Raw genomic sequence first — 19,872 nt, 5'->3', positions numbered from 1 at the left:
CAATCTCATGGTGGATAGATGGCACCACATGACATATTATTATTGATCTGTCAGAATTGACACGATATTAATGACAGTTCAATTTTCCTCCTCGAGTCGCCATCTTATTTCTACAGAAGACGCACCTTTTTAGTTTACACTAAACGTTTTATTATTAATTTTCCAGTTCTTAAACGGCTTTCAAGATGATGACCAGTTTCCAACAACAGCAGTACCAACTAGCCATCGCGAATCCGTCAGGAATTCAGCCCCAGATGCAAGCTATGATTCCACCACCACCCAACTTGGTAAGGATCTTTATTTCTGTTCTAATTCTTTGTAATATCTCGGTTTTATGTAAATTTTAGCCTCCACCTCCTGAACCTGAGGAGGAGCCCGAACCGTACATTGAACCTCCAGCTCCAGGCACAGAAGAACCACCAGCAAAGTCACCACGACTTATCGGTAAGTACCAATTTTTATCCGAAAAACTAGGAATATTATTGAAATGAAAAAAGTAGAGCTATGCGGGACGCCCAATAACTAATTTCGAATCTGTCTGCTTGAGATGTTCCAGAAAGGAGAGTCGTTCAGCCCCTCGTGTGCAGCAGTATGCCCTCAGAGTGTGTCTCTCGTAAAGGTTGAGCGAGATGCTCACTTGCATGGTAGGAAAGAGCGAGAACAACCAGTAATTTTTGATAGATTTTATTTTTTGTTTCTTTTAATTGATGATTGAATGTTTTAAAAACAGAAATGCTCGATTTAGACAGTTCTCCAGCTTGTTTTTCTATGGAAATTTTAATTTTTAACTATCAGTTTGGACTAAAAGTATATGGGCTTTTTATTTTTAATATACCGGGTGGTGTATCTTTGTTGGAAACAGGAAATCCCATGCAAATTTTTTAGTCTAAATATTGGCTATTAATTTTACAGCTAAGTCGTAAAGAGGTTTTTTAAAGGGCTAAAATCGGCTTGTCCAAAATTGTTCAAATTTGGCATGTGAATTCAGCATAGGCAGACCTTTAAAAAACCTTTTAATAACTTAGCTGTAAAATTAATAGGGGAGCCAATATTTGGACAGTTCAGGATTTGCATGGGATTTTCTGTTTCCAAAGATTTGATGTTACATGTAAGAAAATTATATTGGAATTGATTTTTTCAAATAAAAGCCATCTACTTTTTGTCTTAATCTTCATAAACCCGGGGTCACAAAAATCTATAAATACCAAATGGGGTACAAATGCACCCCAACAGTTTTCTTATTGAAATTTGTTTTTAAATGTTTTTTTTTGCGAAGGTATATCATTAAATAAACAAAATTAAATAATAATATGTTGATTCTAAGAAATAATATATTGTCCATAGGATTTTTTTTGAAGAGGTGAATCCGCTACGGAGGTATAGACATTTTTTACAAAAGTTATTGTTATCATTTAAATCTAAAATTTTACTTATCTTTACATTTTTAGTTTTAATCTTGGTATTAATTCTCAACTACTCTACAGTATGTCCCCGGATTGTCTTTACAAAATTTATATATACAGGGTGTTTCAAAACAAATGCGAAAAACTTTAGGGGGTGATTCCTTGTTCAAAATAAAGGGTAGTTTGCTTTATAAATGTTGGGTCAAAAGTCAACCATTAGGGAGATATCGCGGTACAAAGATGGCGAAAAAATAATGTTTTTATTTTTTATCTTGAAAACAAAAAGAGATAGACTAATGAAATTTTATGGAAGCATTACTGTTATGAAAACACACTTTCTGGTAATTTTTTCACTTTTTTAAAATGAGTGGAAGGGGTTGAAATAAACTACCCCTATCATTCTTGTTAACGAAATTTAAAGAAAAATCTTATCAAACACATGCAAATGCTTTAATTTGGATAGTTTAGTTTGTTTAGAAACTTTTTTATCTCTTGTGTTTTTTTGATAAAACTCATCGATTTGAAATTAAAAAATAAAATGTAAAGAATTACATGTCAGGACAAAAAACATTTTTAGATTAAGAATCTAGTGATAATAACGATAATAATAATCATCTAGATAATAACGTATTGCAGTAGAGTAATGTCAACTAAAATAATATTAGGAACATCCTAAAAAGTAACAGCGGCCGACTAGATTTTTTCCTAAAAAAATTACAGCAGCCCACTAGATTCTTTATCAGAAAATGTTTTTTGTTCTGACATGTAATGCTTTACATTTTATTTTTTAATTTCAAATCGGTGACTTTTATCAAAAAAATACAAGAGATAAAAAAGGTTCTAAACAAACTAAACTATCCAAATTAATTTTTTGCATGTGTTTGATAAGATTTTTCTTTCAATTTCGTTAACAAGAATGATAGGGGTAGTTTATTTCAACCTCTTCCACCCATTTTAAAAAAGTGAAAAAATTACCAGAAAGTGTGTTTTCATAACAGTAACGCTTCCATAAAATTTTATTAGTCTATCTCTTTTCGTTTTCAAGATAAAAAATAAAAACATATTTTTCCGCCATCTTTGTACCGCGATATCTCCCTAATGGTTGACTTGTGACCCAACGTTTATGAAGCAAACTACCCTTTATTTTGAACAAGGAATCACCCCCTGAAGTTTTTCGCATTTGTTTTGAAACACCCTGTATATACACAAAATATATACAATAAAACTGTGGATATCTTATAATTTTAATGCTTATTATTCTAGCATTGGTTTCTGTCGGGATTGTCGATGTCAAGACACGGAAAATCCTCGCCGTTTGATCAGGTTGGGGTATATTTTTACCCCAGTTGGTACCGTTGGGGTACACATGTACCCCAAAGCAACACATTCGTTGTAACTTGTTCCAATAAGAAGCCATTTATTGTAACTTCTACATACTGCATTAGAAGTATGTTTATGGAAGGAAATTCAGAGAATATCACAAAAAATGTCTGGGGTACGTTTGTACCCCGCCCGCGTTTATGAAGGTTAAACGATCAAACGACAAAAAGCATTCAATCAGCAATCGTTTTAAGTAAACAAGAGATGAAAATAATAGCAGTAAAGAACTACTAAGTGTCTGAAATTTAGAGAGAGGACCGAAAACGTTGTTACGTTGTTGTCTTAGACATATCTATTTTCTTTTTTGTGCTTCCAGATTTGCAAAATAGGTGCGTGCTACTAGTTCGTAACACGAGCTTGTCGTTCCTTTACTAGAAGCGCGCCAAATGGCCAAACCAACCAGGGGCGGAAACTGCGAACTCCACCGAACCTAATGTACATAAAACGATTTTTTATTTTAATGCTTACTTTTATAATATATACACGTTTGTAGTGCTGATGCCAAAATTTCTCAAAATGTCATATTTTTTTTAATTTGTTTGTGTTACATAGGGGAGTTTTTTTAATAATTGCATTGCAATATCTACAAGGTTCTTTATTAATTCTGAAGTAACGTCAATATTTGGATGAAAATTGGTGTTTGGGAGTTTCTTGATATGAGAAATTTCATTTTGATGTCAGTATGACTCCTATTTGTAGCGGGCGACACCTACATGTGTTTTAATCTTTGAATAAGAAGACTAAGGAAGGAGCATATCAAAAATCTTAGGTCCACCGCGATAGGACGCAAATATGGCCGACTTAAATTCCGGTTTATCAGTGCCGTTCTAATTTAATTTAAAAAATCTAAAACTATGATGTAGGGTAGACGTGGGGTAGACTCAATATTTTTTTATCCAAAAAAATCCTTTATGGGTTTTTCGCCACTGCACTGCAAGAAAAATCTACAAAATAAAATAGTTATTTTTGGTAAACACTTCTGCGTTAAACCTAAACGGACGCTGCTTGTCAGAAGTTGTGTTTACAGTTATAAAAATTTGCCTAACAAAGAGAAAAATGCTTAACGTTTCGGAAAGTTTTCTCTTTCCGTCGTCGGAAGCAAAAAAATATAAAGAAACAAGAAAAAAAACTATTTAAAATATTTAAATTGAACTATTCGAGAACACTTTGCTTTTTAAAACAGATACGTCTACAAGAAATCGTTGACGTTCTCTTAAAATGACATTATATTAAGTTAAACTTCAAAATTAACAATTACTACTTGATAACAATTACTTAATAAGGTAAAACCAAAAAGCCCAAACCTTCTGTATGATTATTTTTAAATTTTACATATGTTATGTTTATTTATGTTATGTTCTTTAAAATCAAAGAAGCGATTGCCATACATTACTAACATCTACAGATGCTTAACCAATACATTTATTTTTATTAGATGTATTAAAAAAGGTTCTTTTTATTTTTCTTTTTAGAGGCTATCGCTTCTTTCATTATAATTTTGGCGTTATTAAAATTTATTCTGTGCCCTGTGTCCCATGAATGCTGACAAATCTTAGATTTGTGAAAATCTCCCTTTCTTAAATAATCTTTATGTTCTTTAATTCTAACATTTAAGGGTCTAGATGTTTCACCAATGTAAAATTTATCGCATTCACAGGCTATTTGGTATATTACATTTTTTGTTTGTTGTTCTGTATTCATTAGTTTAGTATGATAGTATGTATGTATTTTTAACTGTAAACACAACTTCGGACAAGCAGCGTCCGTTTAGGTTTAACGCAGAAGTGTTTACCAAAAATAACTATTTTATTTTGTAGATTTTTCTTGCAGTGCAGTGGCGAAAAACCCATAAAGGATTTTTTTGGATAGATGAATCCGCCACATAGGTATAGACATTTTTTAATATTTTTTTTATTTTACGTTGTGAATAAATGTTGGTAGTTATTAAAATTGTTATAAAAATATATAATTCTAATAAAAATAGATAAGTTATAATCTATAAGTATTTATTAACACAAACATTCGATACGCTACTGAAGCAGGTAAGTCAAATTAACGTATCTAAATTCTTTGACATCTAATCTTTGACAAGTAATAAATAAAAACTAAAATGCAAGAAAAATATATAATTTAGTTAATTTAAGTGAATTTCATAAATGATCGGTTTACTACACATATGTATATTATATAGTCACTTACTAGCGAAAAGTTTTTCCATTATTTCACTCAATTTTTGCCGAGATCTACCGCACGCTACAAAACCAACTATTTTAGAGTCTTTTTCGATAAATCGCGATAGTGTCATTGTTAATTTTTACGTTCTGTCACAATTTCCATCTAGATTTACTACCTTATACAACTATCAGTAGTAGAATAAATAATAAATAACATAAAATAAGCTCCGTAAAGACTGACAAGTCCACAAAATTTCAAATCAGATTCAAATGTGTCAAATGAATCGTCAAACAGAACTGTCAATGATCCCCACCCTAGAGTGCTTTTTCCGACCACCATGCATGAATACATGGATAGCATTATGCTCCTTCCTTAGTCTTCTTATTCAAAGGGTCCCACCACATCAAAAGAGCCGACGGTTTCTGTCGCTACTCGGCGAGCGATCTCTATCCCTACCGTGCCCTTGTTAACACCACGGTAAATCTTATTTAGATGCAAGGAGAATTTCACGTTTAGTTGTTGGTATTAATCTGTGTTCAGACACCTTGCCAAATTATTAGGCATCATTTACCAAACAGACCTTCCAAAATCTTTGGGAGATCTATTGTAAGTGACGCCTTACACATATTTTTATTATAAAGGTTGGTGGTGTACTTTGTACTTAATTGGGCAGAAGCTTTCTACCTTTATGTTATTTTGCGACGCATGAGTAAATCGCAAAATCCCCGCTGGGTTCCCTTACTACTATATTTCCAAATAAGAAATTCTGTAAGAAAATTTTAAAAGATTATCAAGATATTCCTTTGTAGCAATTTAAAAAAAATTTCCCCTGTAGAAATATAATAGTATATTTATCTCAAAACGGGAGATTTTGGCATGCTCAGCACTACTTTAATGTATATTACTACGTGATATCTATTTTATTTTCTATAATTGAAGGAAATTTTGAAGTTACATGAGACAATGGCAATCGAACAAAACAAATTATGGAAAATAATTTCATTTGTGAACTTTTTATGTTTTTTCTTTCTGTATTTTTAGACTGCCGGGGTAGTGTTGCCTGGAACTGTATATATTTTTAGTAGACAGAGTCTTAAAATCCTGGAATACCAGATGGACAACCTCCTAATCATCAGAAACGTTTTAGTTACATTAAAAAAATGCGAAGGATATAAAAAAATATTTTCAACGCGTTATAACAAATTTATTTTGATCAGGGTTTGAATATTTCTTTTTAAATGATATTCAAATCATTTATTGCTGCTTTAATAAGTGTTTAAATATTTAATATAACGATTATAACTTTTTTTTGTCAATTATTAAGGTAACAATAATGGATTTGTTTGTTTTTAAAAATAACTTACGTAAACAGTTTTACCAAATACTACAAAAAATAACTTTTCGAAATAAAAATAAATGTTTTGTAGGATCCTACTAAATTATATTAATAATATTTACAATTTAACACCTAAAATAGGTTTAAAGTGTGACAAAATTTGTATAGGATAAACAGTGGATTTTTTTTAAATTAGAGGGTGTTCCATTTAAAATAAGTTTATTTATTCTTCAGGATTAATAAACTTATTTTAAATGAACACCTTATTAATAAATAGCATTTAGTGTGGGATCTCCAATACATATTTTTATTTTGTTTATTTTGTTGCCCCCCCAAAATTTATAAAACGCATACATTATTGTGATTCAAAAAGAAATTATGGTTTGTTTTCAAATATTAATACAAAATACGATGCTATTTAGATTGAAGAGTGCAGAAAATTCAGAGAAGCTAAGTCATATACAGTAAAATATATAATTTTTGATTATTTTATGAAACAATAGAGAGCCCAGTGGACATTTTTTCCAGTTTTCACAATAATATACATGTTCGGTAAATCTAAAAAAACAAATGTTCGTTTGGATAGATTTTGAAGTAATAAGGATTTATATTGATTTTTATAGCTTATTAATATTTACTGATTTAGATAATTCATATAATTTCTTGAATCATAATTGTATGTCATTATACAGGATGTTGCTAGAGTGGTTACAGTCGCGAAATTATTCAACTAAATCATTTTTAGGTAGAAAAAAGTTTGTTTTATGCCTTTTATGATGCCTTTTTTTATTATAGGGTGTAATTTTAAGATCCCCGTATTTTGCGTCAAGTTACATAAAGCTACAGAGCGATATTTTTTGGTTGTAGATTAAAATAATCAAGAAAATGAACATATTTAATGTTTGTTAAAATTACAATACACTTACGATTACATTTTAGAGACATCCTGTATAATTTTTGCGAACCCTGATAACTTCTATTAACCCTGAATTAGAATGTAAAAAAAATCGATATTATTGTTTATCCTAGACTTCAAATAGAATGTATTGAAAAAGTAACAATAGTTAAAAGAATTTTTTTCCAAAAAAAAATAAAAATAAGCCAGTTTTGTTAAGGTAATTTAATATGTAATAATAACCAAATTTTATTGTTACTTTTTCAAAAAATAATTTTTGATTTTGGTGACGATGTGATTTTAAACTGGTTGCTTTGTTTTAGATGATGGAATCGATTATGTGTATGACTTGCAACAGACTGACGAAGTTGTTACAGGTAAGTAAATATTATACTGTTAATATTCTAGATACATTATCACTAAAATTGAATATTTAATAAGTAAGATATGTTTTATGTACAGGGTGGCCCATCGAAAACGTTCCGCAAGGCATAACGGCCAGGGTATTTTTTTTTTTCAGAAAATTCAAAAACACGTCAATTTTGTTTGTGAGGGGGACAACATTTGCCCCAAAAATGATTGCAAAATATTCAACCCTTTAAGCGGGGGTGTCATCCCCCAACTTTTTTCAAATGGGAAGGGAGGTCAAGTGGTACCGCAATGAAAAGGGCTTTTTATTCTCTATACTTTCCCGCTTCGTTTTTGAAAATCGGTCGAGTCATTGAGAAAATATGAAGGATTGAAATTAGAAAAGTTTATTTAAACATTTATCAGAGTAAATGATAAGGATAAATTCCTTCGACCAATTTGCAGTTTTTTTCTTATTATTTCTAGATGTTTACGCATTTTTTCACTTGCCACAAGGTTGGACGATCAGGTGCGGCAGTTGCTAGATAGCTGTTCTGTGACTTGTGCGTTGAAGTTCTTCTCAATATCGTTAAACTTTTTAACAATTATGGTGTACTCACTTGCAGAAAAAGTGGAAATAATCGAACTTTATTTTAAAAATAATGAATGTAGCAATCGGGTTCCGCAGATATTCAAAGAATGCCATCCTAAAAAACACCTTTATGGCAAAATTGTTCGCGAGTTAGTAGCAAAATTTCTCGAAACTGGTTCCGTTATGAATAAAAAGAGGCAGAGGGAAAACCCTGTAGTAAATGAAGCTATGGAGGTATTCGTATTGGGCCAAGTTGCCATGGATAGTACCGTAAAATGGGGTGAATAGAAACATAGGGGTGAATAGAAACAAAATTTCTGAAAAAAATCAAATCACGATTAAAAATATTCAAAGTAAAAAGAGTCGACATATCTAATTTTTCTATCATTGGTAATACACAATAAAGCCGGAGTCTCATGCATCCGAAATCCGATGACACGACGATCCGACGGTGCTCCTATTGGTCGAAATATTTTGACAACAATTTTTATCCGATAATTTTAACTAATCATCCGACGTCGTATAAAGTTAAATTTTGTTTAACTTTTGTACGATATCGTGTGTTTTTAACCTCACTTTTTTGAAAACATTTGTTTTTAAAAACAAGTTTAGTGGGAAGTGGGCAATTTCGAGATATTTCAGCCGAAATATCATAAACAACTCCATTCAAATCTAAAACGGCAAAAATTAAAATGGCGCCCGACCTTGCCAGAGGCCTCGGGAGTTGACACATGGCTGACACACAGACAAAGAAGAGGACGCCGACGTGCATAAAAATGTTCCGTAACTGAAATTGACAGAAATCATATAGAAATATTCAGATTTTTGTCTAGGACAGTCTAGAAGGCCATGCTTTCTGCCTGGGTAAGACCGCGCCAGAACTGTTTCCAATTTTCCGGTTTACTGTCACCCCCCTGGTCGTACCATCGGATTTCGGATGCATGAGACTCCGGCTTAAAATGTAAAAACTATATTTTTATCTGTGGCAGCACTGTTTCTGTCAATCAGCTGATCAATAAATGTGAGATCGATTTATCACCTATTTTGTATGGCGCGAAAACTTTATAAATAAAATATTTATTTTTAAAGTAATACTTAAGCTGGTACATGTAAGTTGTTATATTATATGTATTGTTAATTATTGCTAAACCTACTTAAATATGTAATAATTATCTGTTTCTAATCACCTTGTTGGAAATAGAATAGATAAAAACCTTAACGTCAATGTGTGTTTCTATTCTCCCGAATAGCAGGTGAATAGAAACACAAAAGTTATTTTTATTTAATATTTATATGCATATTTTTCAAAAATCAAATTATATGTATACGCAAAGAACAAACAAAGACCCGTGTTTTAAAATATTCGGGAACATAATACCACATTTTTATCAAACTGTTTCTATTCACCCCATTTTACGGTAAGCTGAGTACAACAAAATTAGCCAATGCAAAATTAGCCGGCGTGAATCGTACCGGTGTCCAAAGGATATTAAAAAAACACAAGTTCCACCCGTACAAAATTCAGTTGGTACAAGAACTCAAAGAAGACGATTTTGATCGTCGCTTGCAATTTTGTGAAACTGAGTGAACGAGTGGCGAATGATAATAATTTCCTATTTAATTTGTGTTTTTTGGATGAGTGTACTTTCTTTTTGAACGGTGTAGTTAATCGGCATAACTGTCGGTACTGGGTTGAGGGTTTCTTCACGAGATGCACACACAAAACCCTCAGAAATTGAACGTGTGGGCTGGTATTTTTGGAAATTCTATTTTGGGTCAGTTTAACGAGAAAGGGTCAGTTTATTGAGAAGAACTTCAACGCACAAGTCACAGAACAGCTATCTAGCAACTGGCGCACCTGATCGTTCAACCTTGTGGCAAGTGAAAAAATGCGTAAACATCTAGAAATAATAAGAAAAAACAGCAAATTGGTCGAAGGAATTTATCCTTATCATTTACTCTGATAAATGTTTAAATAAACTTTTCAAATTTCAATCCTTCATATTTTCTCAATGACTCGACCGATTTTCAAAAACGAAGCGGGAAAGTATAGAGAATAAAAAGCCCTTTTCATTGCGGTACCACTTGACCCCCCTTCTCATTTGAAAAAAGTTGGGGAATGACACCCCCGCTTAGAGGGTTGAAGATTTTGTAATCATTTTTGGGGCAAAAGTTCCCCCCTCACAAACAAAATTGACGTGTTTTTGGATTTTTTGAAAAAAAATATATCCTGGCCGTTATGCCTTGCTGAACGTATTCGGTGGGCCACCCTGTATATTACTTTACAATTAAAAAAAGTAAATATAAAAAGTATGTTAAAATATATACAGGCATTAATTGAAATTTTTAGTATGCGCACAAACACGGGAGGCGCTTTATTTACTTTCATTTTCTTAACATGGCAGATGAAGTTCTAAAGGGGGATGTTTTGTGCTTGCGATTAAAAATACTTGTGATTAAAAAAATATCATCTTTTAACTGACTAGGGAACGTCACAAATACATTAGAATATCAAATGTATTCTTCCAAGGCTGCTTGATTCATAATTAGTGGTTTTAACATAGCTATGGCACTCTAGATTGAAATTTAAAATACCATTTTTTTAAGCGAAAATGTCAAAAGTTGACATGTCATTCTACTCAGAATGTCATTTACTATCAAATAAAGTAAAAATATACCGAGGGTACCATTTAAAAATCTAAACTTATTGTAATTTCCGGTCAATCTCGTTTATCTATCTGAAAAAAATAAAAAAGTTATAGGGGTGAGACGCTTTTAACAAACACCCGGTAGTTACCAGGGTCCTTTAGACTGCACGTTACCACAAACGGTTGCGTTAAAACAAATCTGTGTTAAGTATATTGTGAGTCTAACATGCCTAAAATGATTTGCGCAGGTCCTGGAGCGATTAGCAATTCGATCGCGGGGATTTTGGGCGGGGCTCTTCCGAAACTATCTTCAGACCAAACAGAATCCGTGGCTAAAGCTAAGAAATACGCCATGGAACAGAGCGTTAGAATGGTTTTGATGAAGCAAACCATCGCCTATCAGCAACAGGTAATGTCTCCAAAAATGTTTTATATTATTATTATTTATATTAATTGGTACATTTTTTTTTCAGAAAAACAAGACCTTCCAAAGGCACCAAGTGCTGGTTTTGATGTGCAGGTAAGTCTCCACTTTTATTATTAACACTTTTTTTATATATTATACTAGTGATGTAAATATTTACTAAAAGTGAGTTGTCGAGGACTCATTGTTCTCCGACGATGAATTTTTGCTGATAAGATCTGACTTTTCCTTATTTTTTGTTGTTATTTCTATCATTTTTCGAATTCTTTTTCTAGAATTTTTAAAATATATTTTTCATCAATTTTTTTCAGAGTCTACGTTGGATCGATCAGCTTCGAGCTCAAGGAGGACACGATCCGGCAATCGTTCCTGCCCTTCGGCCCCATCAAGTCCATCAACATGTCCTGGGATCCCGTCACACAAAAGCATAAAGGTAAGATAATTACAAAGTCTAAAAAAATTCTTAGACCATAAAACAACTAGACACTTTTTTACTTCGGAATTTTGTCGCCATCATAATGAGATTATCTGACGTCACTACAGGGCAAATAGAATACAATTTATGTATATTCCAGCTGTGTTTGACTGTTAAAAGGTTCTATTTATTTTGATAATAGTATATTGTTTTATTAGGAGTAAAAATGATAATGTTTGTGGTTGTACGTTTGGCGTTACAAGCGAGGCACAAAAAGTACATTGTATTTCGATGATAATTTTATAAATATTCTTTTTAAACCACAGAATAACTTTCTATCAAACGGTATTGAAATATATTTTGACGTATCTTTCTCCACTTAAAAAGTCGAGTTTGCAGAAAGCGCAAATTTAAACCTACGTTTCCTAATTATTTTGTCAACTAATGAAGGGGAATATCCCTTACACTCAGCTACATTCTTAACGTAATTTCTTTCTATTTCATATCTTTTGTTAGTTAGTAGAAAACTACCCATCTTATGTTCAACGCTATTATAAAACTCATTAGGAATATATCTGTGCGTAGTGGTCTTTTTTTTATAGATATCAAATTCCAGGCAATTATTAGTATTTCTAATAGCTAATATATCTAGATGTGTTAAATTTCGGTTGGTTTTGTTGCAGGTTTCGCTTTTGTGGAGTACGAAATCCCAGAGGCGGCGCAACTGGCGCTCGAACAGATGAACGGGGTGATGATCGGAGGGCGGAACATCAAGGTAAATGTTCGTGTTCAGTTTTTTATTACTATTTTTTATTAGTCGTTTAGGTTCTAAGTTGACCCGTCCCTACGTCACACACCCACCATTTTGATTTTTTTTTTTGATCCAGACGCGTCAGCTTGGTAAACGATTTTTTTAGGTTAGGGAACCCGCTGTGGAATTGCCTAATTTTTTAGGTAGATATTTTTATGTTTTTCTTTCTTACTTTCAGTTTTTTTATTTATTTTTAAATTTGTTTTATTAATTTCTTGTTATATTGGTTTGGGCAGTTTTGCAGATTACAGAGTTTATATTTGATTGAAATATAATCTTAAATTTTCTGTTTCTAAAATTTATTTTTAATTGGTTTTAAGTATTTTTTTTTGGCTAAAACATTGATTAAAAAGGAAAATATAAACTCTGGTACATTTATTTTTTTTAATATTTATTTTAAATTAGGAATTATTTTATTTAAATTCTAAAATATATTTTTATTAAAATTTTAAGATGAATTATAGGAGCTGAATATATATACCATATTATAACTGATACAGTTATGATTTTACAGAAATATTTTGAATAAGTAAAGAGTTTTTTGTCAAAAGGGTTACTCGGGCAATAAAAAGAATCATTTTTTTTTCAGACATTAGAAAATAATAGTTGATTTTTTTCCTAATACTAAATATAAAAAGACGTTTCTATGGTAATATAGTTTCAATTTCGTTCTTTGATAGATTATTTTTGATAGAGTTTTAATTAACGTTATATTTTTTGCTCTTTTAAAACTTTAAAGAAGCACAACATTAATTTGCAACGCAATATTTCTTTTTCACAAATAAAAATATCCGACGACATAAAATCACTGACTAAAACTTCAGCGGCTGACAACGAAAACTGAAAATTATAACAGCACTTTTTGTTTTGAACGTGCGTATCAAAATTACGCGTTACCATTATGTTTTTGTTTTTGAAATAATATAAAATATAATAGAATTGACTAATTATAACTTGTCAATTTTGATATTTTAACTATCTCTGACAATAACTAACTTTTTGTTATCAAATGACATTTTATACGGCAACTGATTATATGCCATAATATTTTAATTTTAAATATGTATGTAATATAATTTAAATTAATATAGTGAAACTTTGTACTAAGAAAACATGTATACATTCACAAAATACAACAAAATCTAATAATATAGTTCGAAAACAATGAAAATTGAATTAAAATTAAAAAAAGTTAAGCGCGACCCCTTGTGTCAAAATTAGATGATTCAATTTTCGCAATTTTTACATCGTTTGATGAACGGTGGCGCCTCTAGTGTATGTTCTCGCGGTTAGTCTTTTACTCCAGTTTATGGCCATTAAAGAAAAAGTTCTAAAGGGGGATGTTTTGTGTGTAATACCACAGATTATAAACTTTGTTTTTTCTTTATTGAATCGGGTAGTACTAGTTAGGTTACTAGTTTGCGCAAATAGCACGCCCACTTATGGCCTCTAAAATTGTGCACAGCGCCTGACCGGCACAGTTATTAGAGATATATCGGAAATCCGAATAGCGTCATGCAGTATTTACGCGTGGTACCTTATCATGGTTACGATATGCGCGAGTCAATTTTTAACGCAACACCCGCTAATAACGTTACCGCCTGACGTAATTTGCGGATCAATTACACCAAGCGCTATTGCTAAATAACGTTTAAAAATTGCTTAAATGGGCATGTGCGGGTATTTGACAACCGGGGCCGGCCGGCGAGATCTTTTATTTTAGGTTATGTTTGAATTGTTTTGAATTATTACTTTAGTTTTATTAGGTAATTTGATATTTAAGTAGCTGGAATTAGTTTTAATTAAACAAATATGGCCCAAAATATGGATTTTACCTCTCCCAATATTAAAGAACCTATAAAGAGGTTTAGGTTTACAGCAGATGACGACTTAGCCCTTCTAAGAGAATTTGTTGCTTGTTGTCCTAAACCCACTGGCAGACGTTGAACAATATAGCACTGGAAATTAGCACTTTAGCCCTTTAGTTTTAAAATGCCTAGTAAACAAAACAATTTCAAAGTTTTAAGTTCAAAGTTAGGTTAAGTTTAATTAGCGGACGCGACGCGAACATAATTCTTTCCGATCCGATAACTATAAATGAAGAGAGTTAATAGCAAGTTAATACCACCTCACGTAAAGGAAATAACACCTGGCCTTATTAACGTCCATGCACGCTATTCGGTTTAGCGATATCTCTCTATTACGCTGTTTATTGTTATTTTACGCGAGTTTATTTTTGCGCCCAGGAAATTTTACTCGTTTGCACATCGTCATAAAAAACAATTTTCGTACCACGAATTAGGGACAAGATTTTTATCTGTATACTTATAGGATACCTAATATGTGGTAATACTTTAACAACAGCAACAATATGACGTTAATTAAAATTAATAATAACCATCTATCAAAGAGTGAAATCGAAATTATATTACCATAGAAACGCGTTTTAACTTTTAGGAGTTTTTTTTCAAGGTTTTTTTTTAATTTTCCCTAAAACGGTATCGAAATTTTGAAGAATGCATTTTTCTCAAAATGTCAACAACAAAAAAGTTTTCCCTCTTGTAAAGATAATCCGGGGACATACTGTATACTGATTATAGTACTTCAGTATTTAATTAAATTATATTTTTTTTACGCCAAACTTTTTTTAATTATAGATTTTTTCAATTATGCATAACTCAGATTTCAGCTTTTCAAATTCAGTTTGACAGCACCACAGTTGTTTATTTGCCAGTTAGAATCTTGGAGTCTTTGCTTTGTTTACATTTTTGCGTCACCTTACCTATTTTTTGTAAAAAATCTGTGCGATGAAACGTATAAGTGCATAATTAGTAAAATTTTCAACAAAAATGAAACCATAACCTTTCACAAGTTAGTATTCTGGACAGTATAGTTAGTCTGGATCACAAATTACGATATCGTGTCATTTAGCTTGTGCATTTAGTGCCTAAATACTTCAGACGAAAATGGAAACGTTGTTTTTATTTCTCAGATATTTTTGTACTATTCTGACACTTTAAAACACTTTTTCACTTTAAGAAATACACTGGATACTTAAAAAAACATTGTTTGGTGATATTTATTTTAAATTCAAAGCAAATAAAGTGCGCAATGCTACAAAAGCTGTAATTCAGTGATTCTTTTTCTCTTGCCTCTGCGGAAACCCTTTTGGCCTTAGGTTAGGTACAAGTCGATGTTCAAATATTACCATATTCACGTCAACAATTATCAAATGAACCGTCTAAAATCCTGTTCTATTTATTTACAACCGTAGTTAGAGTTTTTTAAATTTTTAATCAAACTACTAACCCTTTGACGTGAGTATGGTCCGCTAATTTCGGGTTTCTTTCTGTTGCAGGTCGTGGGCAGGCCTAGTAACATGCCTCAGGCGCAGGCCGTCATTGACGAGATACAGGAAGAGGCCAAGCAGTACAACCGAATATACGTGGCGTCGATCCACCCTGATCTCAGCGAGGTTGATATAAAAAGGTAAGTTAAGAAGGTTTTTTGAGCTACCCTGTATGTCTATATTGACATCATGTTTAACATGATTGCGTGTTTATATTGTTACGTTTTTACTGGTTTCTGTGTGGATAATTTAAAGTCCTATTTATTTAACAGAATTTATTTTCAACAACATGAAAGAAACTATATAAGAGCTTGAACACACTGACGACCAGGTCGCACCGGCCAGGCCGCTACTACCTCTAACACCATTAAATCAAATGATTGGCCGTCCGTTGGTCGTTGCGACCAGTAGACTACACTAAAATATTATTTTCTGCCGCTTGTTGCCGGTTTTCTTCCAAATTAATAATTTTTCAGATGAAATCTATCAAATGCAACGCACAGTATTTTATTTTCTATAAGATATAGTGTTTTAGTGCAGTTTTTGCACACGTGCAGAAAATCCAAAGAAATATTATACAGACTGGATCACAGGGAAACTTAAATCTAGTCCCTTTTTTATCAAGGGTCGATTCTAGTAAAAATTCAAAACATTTTTATGACATACTCTATTTATGGTTGGTATGATACCTGTTATTATAACTTCGAGTTTCGATGTTAAAAAAATAAAAAAAAATCATATTTAAAGTTTTTCTGCAACCGCTTGTTTTTTTTTGTTAAATTAATTTTTTTAGTTGTAATGTAGTCATGTACAAGGAGGATAACTGTATTTTAAATATTATATTTAATTTAACGTTTTTCAACCAGTGTCAAAAATTTAAGAGTAAAAGTAACTTAAACATTCATAAAAATAGAAGTATTTACTGTTGTAGATTCTCAGTAACAACAAAAAAGAGGAATTTATATTGTAAACATTGAAATAATTGGAAGCTAAACTTTCTACCTGCTTATATTTAGAGCCAGTGTCTGACGACCTTTTTTTTACGACGGCCCTAATATGTTTACTTCTAAAGTCGATAAGAGCCATCAGTAGAAGTCCATATCAGTAGAAAAAAGAAACAGAATATCTCCCTTTTTGTCGGTCGCGCGTACACAATGCTTTTTGTTCGTGCGCGCTCGGTTCGTTCGGGCTAAAATGCTCAAGTCTGGACGCACCTTTAGGAACAATACTGTTTTTGTCCTTTATTGATATAATGCTGAAAATCTCACGAGTTACATGTCTCGCTCTACACATATTAAATTACATAGACGTAGGATGTAGAATATTCTGTTATGAAACGACTGATGGAATAGCAGGCATCGCGGATTTGAAAAACATGGAAATAACGACGTTATCGTGTAGTCGGGGTTGGAGATTTTACTTGCTCCATTTACCACACCAGTATTTATTAACGAAAAATCCATGAATATCTAAATGCATTATTTAATATTAGAACATTTAATAAGCTCATTAATAGCAACTTCGCTTTTTAGTTAACTCGAATATTTTAACATTTCTGAAACTTAATTCTTTCTCAAACAATATTTTCTAATTGGTAAAACGTAAAAAATCGTTAGATCTGATAACTCTGTTGAAACTGGTCGTTCATCTGACCGCAGCTATAAACGCAATGCATCCGGCCGTTGCGACCTGGTCGTCAGTGAGTTCGAGCTCTAATACCAGAAAATAATTATTATATTAGATTACCTCATCATTTACACAGATATGTTTATTTTAAAACTTCTGTTTTACAGTGTTTTCGAGGCATTTGGCCCCATCGTTTACTGTAAAATAGCGCAAGGTCCAACAGGAAACAAGCACAAAGGCTATGGCTTTATTGAGTATGAAAGCGCTCAAGCAGCCAATGAAGCTATAGCCAGTATGAACCTGTTCGATTTGGGCGGACAATATTTAAGGTAAAAAATCGACAAATATATTTTTATTATCTAGATTCATATCTACTTTCGTTTACAGGGTTGGGAGAGCTATAACTCCTCCCAACGCGCTCCTAGGACCGTCGACAGGATCAAACGCTCTGCCTACAGCCGCCGCAGTAGCAGCTGCGGCTGCTACAGCAAAGATACAGGCTATGGACGCTGTAGCTAGTAACGTAGCTGCGTTAGGTAAGTCTTTTTAAAAGTTCATTTGATTTTTTAATTTATTTTTTAATGTTTTACAGGCTTATCCAAGCTAGCACAACCGGCCACTACGTTACCACTAATACCTCCTAGTCCGGGCGTTGTCACGCCCTCTCCAGGCTTTGCTCCGCCTACATTAGCTAATATCGGGGCACCGGGCGTGGCCATACCCACGGTAGCGCCCGTTGTACCGCCCATAGGCTTGGCGATACCGCAGAAAGTAGGGAATAATATACAGCCGGCTATAGTGCAGCCTATAGCCACGGTTCCTGCGTCTATACCGATACCGCCGGTGTCTAATCAAACGACGGGTAAGTTTACTATGACACTATTTTTTTTTTCGATGTTATGGAAAATATTTTTTTGTAATTTCAGTGAGCCATCAACAAGAAGCTATGAAGAGAGCTGCAGAGGCTCAACTTAAGCAACAAGAGGAGTTACAGAAGAAATTGTTGGATCATAGTGAGCCACAGACGTTGCAGCAACAAGAAAATATGTCAATCAAGGTAAGGAACTTATTATAATAATTACCGTCGCTTCTGTAAGACTATGGTATTTTGTGATTTTATTATAAAATATATTTGAATCACCCTGTATACCAACGAAAATATTTTTATAGGCTGATTTATTGAAAAATTGATCAATAAATTATTTATTGCAGGGACAGAACGCTCGACATTTTGTGATGCAAAAGTTAATGAGGAAAGTAGATTCGCGAGTAGTAATTTTACGAAACATGGTCGGTCCTGAGGATGTGGACGAAACGTTGCAAGACGAAATACAGGAAGAATGCAGCAAATATGGTCAGGTCGAAAGAGTGATTATATACAAGGAAAGACAGAGTGAAGAAGACGAAAATGACGTTATAGTGAAAATATTCGTTGAATTTTTCGAACCTTGGGGTAAGTTGTAATTTTTTAATATAAATTTTCCTAATATATTTTTTTTGTTTTTTCATACTTTTTGTCTTGGTTTTTTCCTTTGTTTTTTGTCTTTTTATTTTTTGATGTCTTCATATTATATATTTTTAATTTTTTTTTCTTGGTGATTTTTTTACAATATAATTTTTGTATATATCTTTTTCTTTAATTTTTATTTTTTTCTCTGTTTCTTTTTTCTATTTTATTTTTCGTTTTTTTTTAAATTTCTTTTATTGTTTTTATTTAATTTTTTGAACTTTGCGGTAAATATATATACAGGGTATTCGAAATTGGTGGATTTCTCATCAAAAATACTTTAGATGATTGCAATTTAATTTTTTTAAGTTTTCAATGGGATTCAGGGACCTGCAATGAATTAATTTAAATATGGTTTTATTTATGTTTTCTCTGAAACAGTTCTAGATAGACATATTATACAAGAGGAAAAAATTCTATTTATTGTATTAACACCCTATATAAATTTTCCTAATTTGATTCTTTAATTTTTTTTTTATTTATTTTTTTGTTTTTCTTTCTTTATGTCTTTATTTCTTTTTTTATTACTTTTTCGTATTATTTACGTTGTAATTTTTGTGTTTTGCAGAAGCGATAAAAGCACGCGACGCCTTAGACGGCCGATACTTCGGCGGCAGAATGGTCAGAGCCTCGATATATGATCAAACGCTGTTCGATCATAGTGACTTTTCGGGGTGAACTACAAACATTTATCTAATTTATTGTGATCGACTGTGCTGTTTCTACTGTGTAGGACGCGAACAAACTTGAATGAAAACACTATTTTAATAAAAGTTAAGTGTACAAATTATCGTTCTTTTTTATCGTTTTTTGTTAAGAAAAACTCTGCAGGCATTTAGACCTATTTTCATGATCTTTCAAGTTTCCTGGAGAATTCCTACGATTAAAAAATAATAAAATGTTTATATATAACGTTCTCTGATTTTATTTCGTAAATAAACTTACTGATTTTTAAAAATATTG

At 32.2% G+C, this 19,872-nt stretch overlaps 1 protein-coding gene across 5 annotated transcripts; it reads left to right on the top strand.

Annotated features, from left to right (window-relative positions):
• Positions 1 to 68: 68 nt before the first annotated feature.
• Positions 69 to 19,867, top strand: LOC115879240 (poly(U)-binding-splicing factor half pint). Of its 5 annotated transcripts, XM_030895945.1 has the most exons (15): positions 348 to 444; positions 548 to 644; positions 3,100 to 3,218; positions 7,513 to 7,566; positions 11,026 to 11,186; positions 11,251 to 11,297; positions 11,513 to 11,634; positions 12,300 to 12,397; positions 15,786 to 15,916; positions 17,570 to 17,731; positions 17,790 to 17,938; positions 17,995 to 18,264; positions 18,329 to 18,459; positions 18,615 to 18,855; positions 19,478 to 19,866. In XM_030895945.1, exons 5-15 carry the CDS (start codon positions 11,130 to 11,132, stop codon positions 19,585 to 19,587), a joined length of 1,518 nt encoding a protein of 505 aa, XP_030751805.1. In that variant the 5' UTR covers positions 348 to 444; positions 548 to 644; positions 3,100 to 3,218; positions 7,513 to 7,566; positions 11,026 to 11,129; the 3' UTR covers positions 19,588 to 19,866. The 5 variants fall into 5 exon arrangements, with proteins under 5 accessions (XP_030751803.1, XP_030751804.1, XP_030751805.1 ...); XM_030895943.1 differs by lacking the exons at positions 548 to 644; positions 3,100 to 3,218 and adding an exon at positions 69 to 287 and having other exon boundaries at positions 19,478 to 19,867; XM_030895944.1 differs by lacking the exons at positions 548 to 644; positions 3,100 to 3,218 and adding an exon at positions 69 to 287 and having other exon boundaries at positions 12,300 to 12,391.
• Positions 19,868 to 19,872: the final 5 nt, after the last annotated feature.

This window comes from Sitophilus oryzae, unplaced genomic scaffold, assembly GCF_002938485.1.
Source record: "Sitophilus oryzae breed Bouriz unplaced genomic scaffold, Soryzae_2.0 scaffold_1576_pilon_pilon, whole genome shotgun sequence".
Lineage (NCBI taxonomy): Eukaryota > Metazoa > Arthropoda > Insecta > Coleoptera > Curculionidae > Sitophilus > Sitophilus oryzae.
The sequence above is the reverse complement of the archived record's forward strand: the minus strand, read 5'-3'. Positions and strand labels throughout refer to the sequence as shown.

Excerpts from the sequence above, each read along its gene's own strand:
- LOC115879240 (XM_030895943.1), top strand. The coding sequence starts at position 186 with ATGATGACCAGTTTCCAACAACAGCAGTACCAACTAGCCATCGCGAAT. Across the intron at positions 17,732-17,789 it reads TTGGGCGGACAATATTTAAG|GGTTGGGAGAGCTATAACTC; the intron begins GTAAAAAATCGA and ends TTTCGTTTACAG. Across the intron at positions 18,460-18,614 it reads AAGAAAATATGTCAATCAAG|GGACAGAACGCTCGACATTT; the intron begins GTAAGGAACTTA and ends TATTTATTGCAG.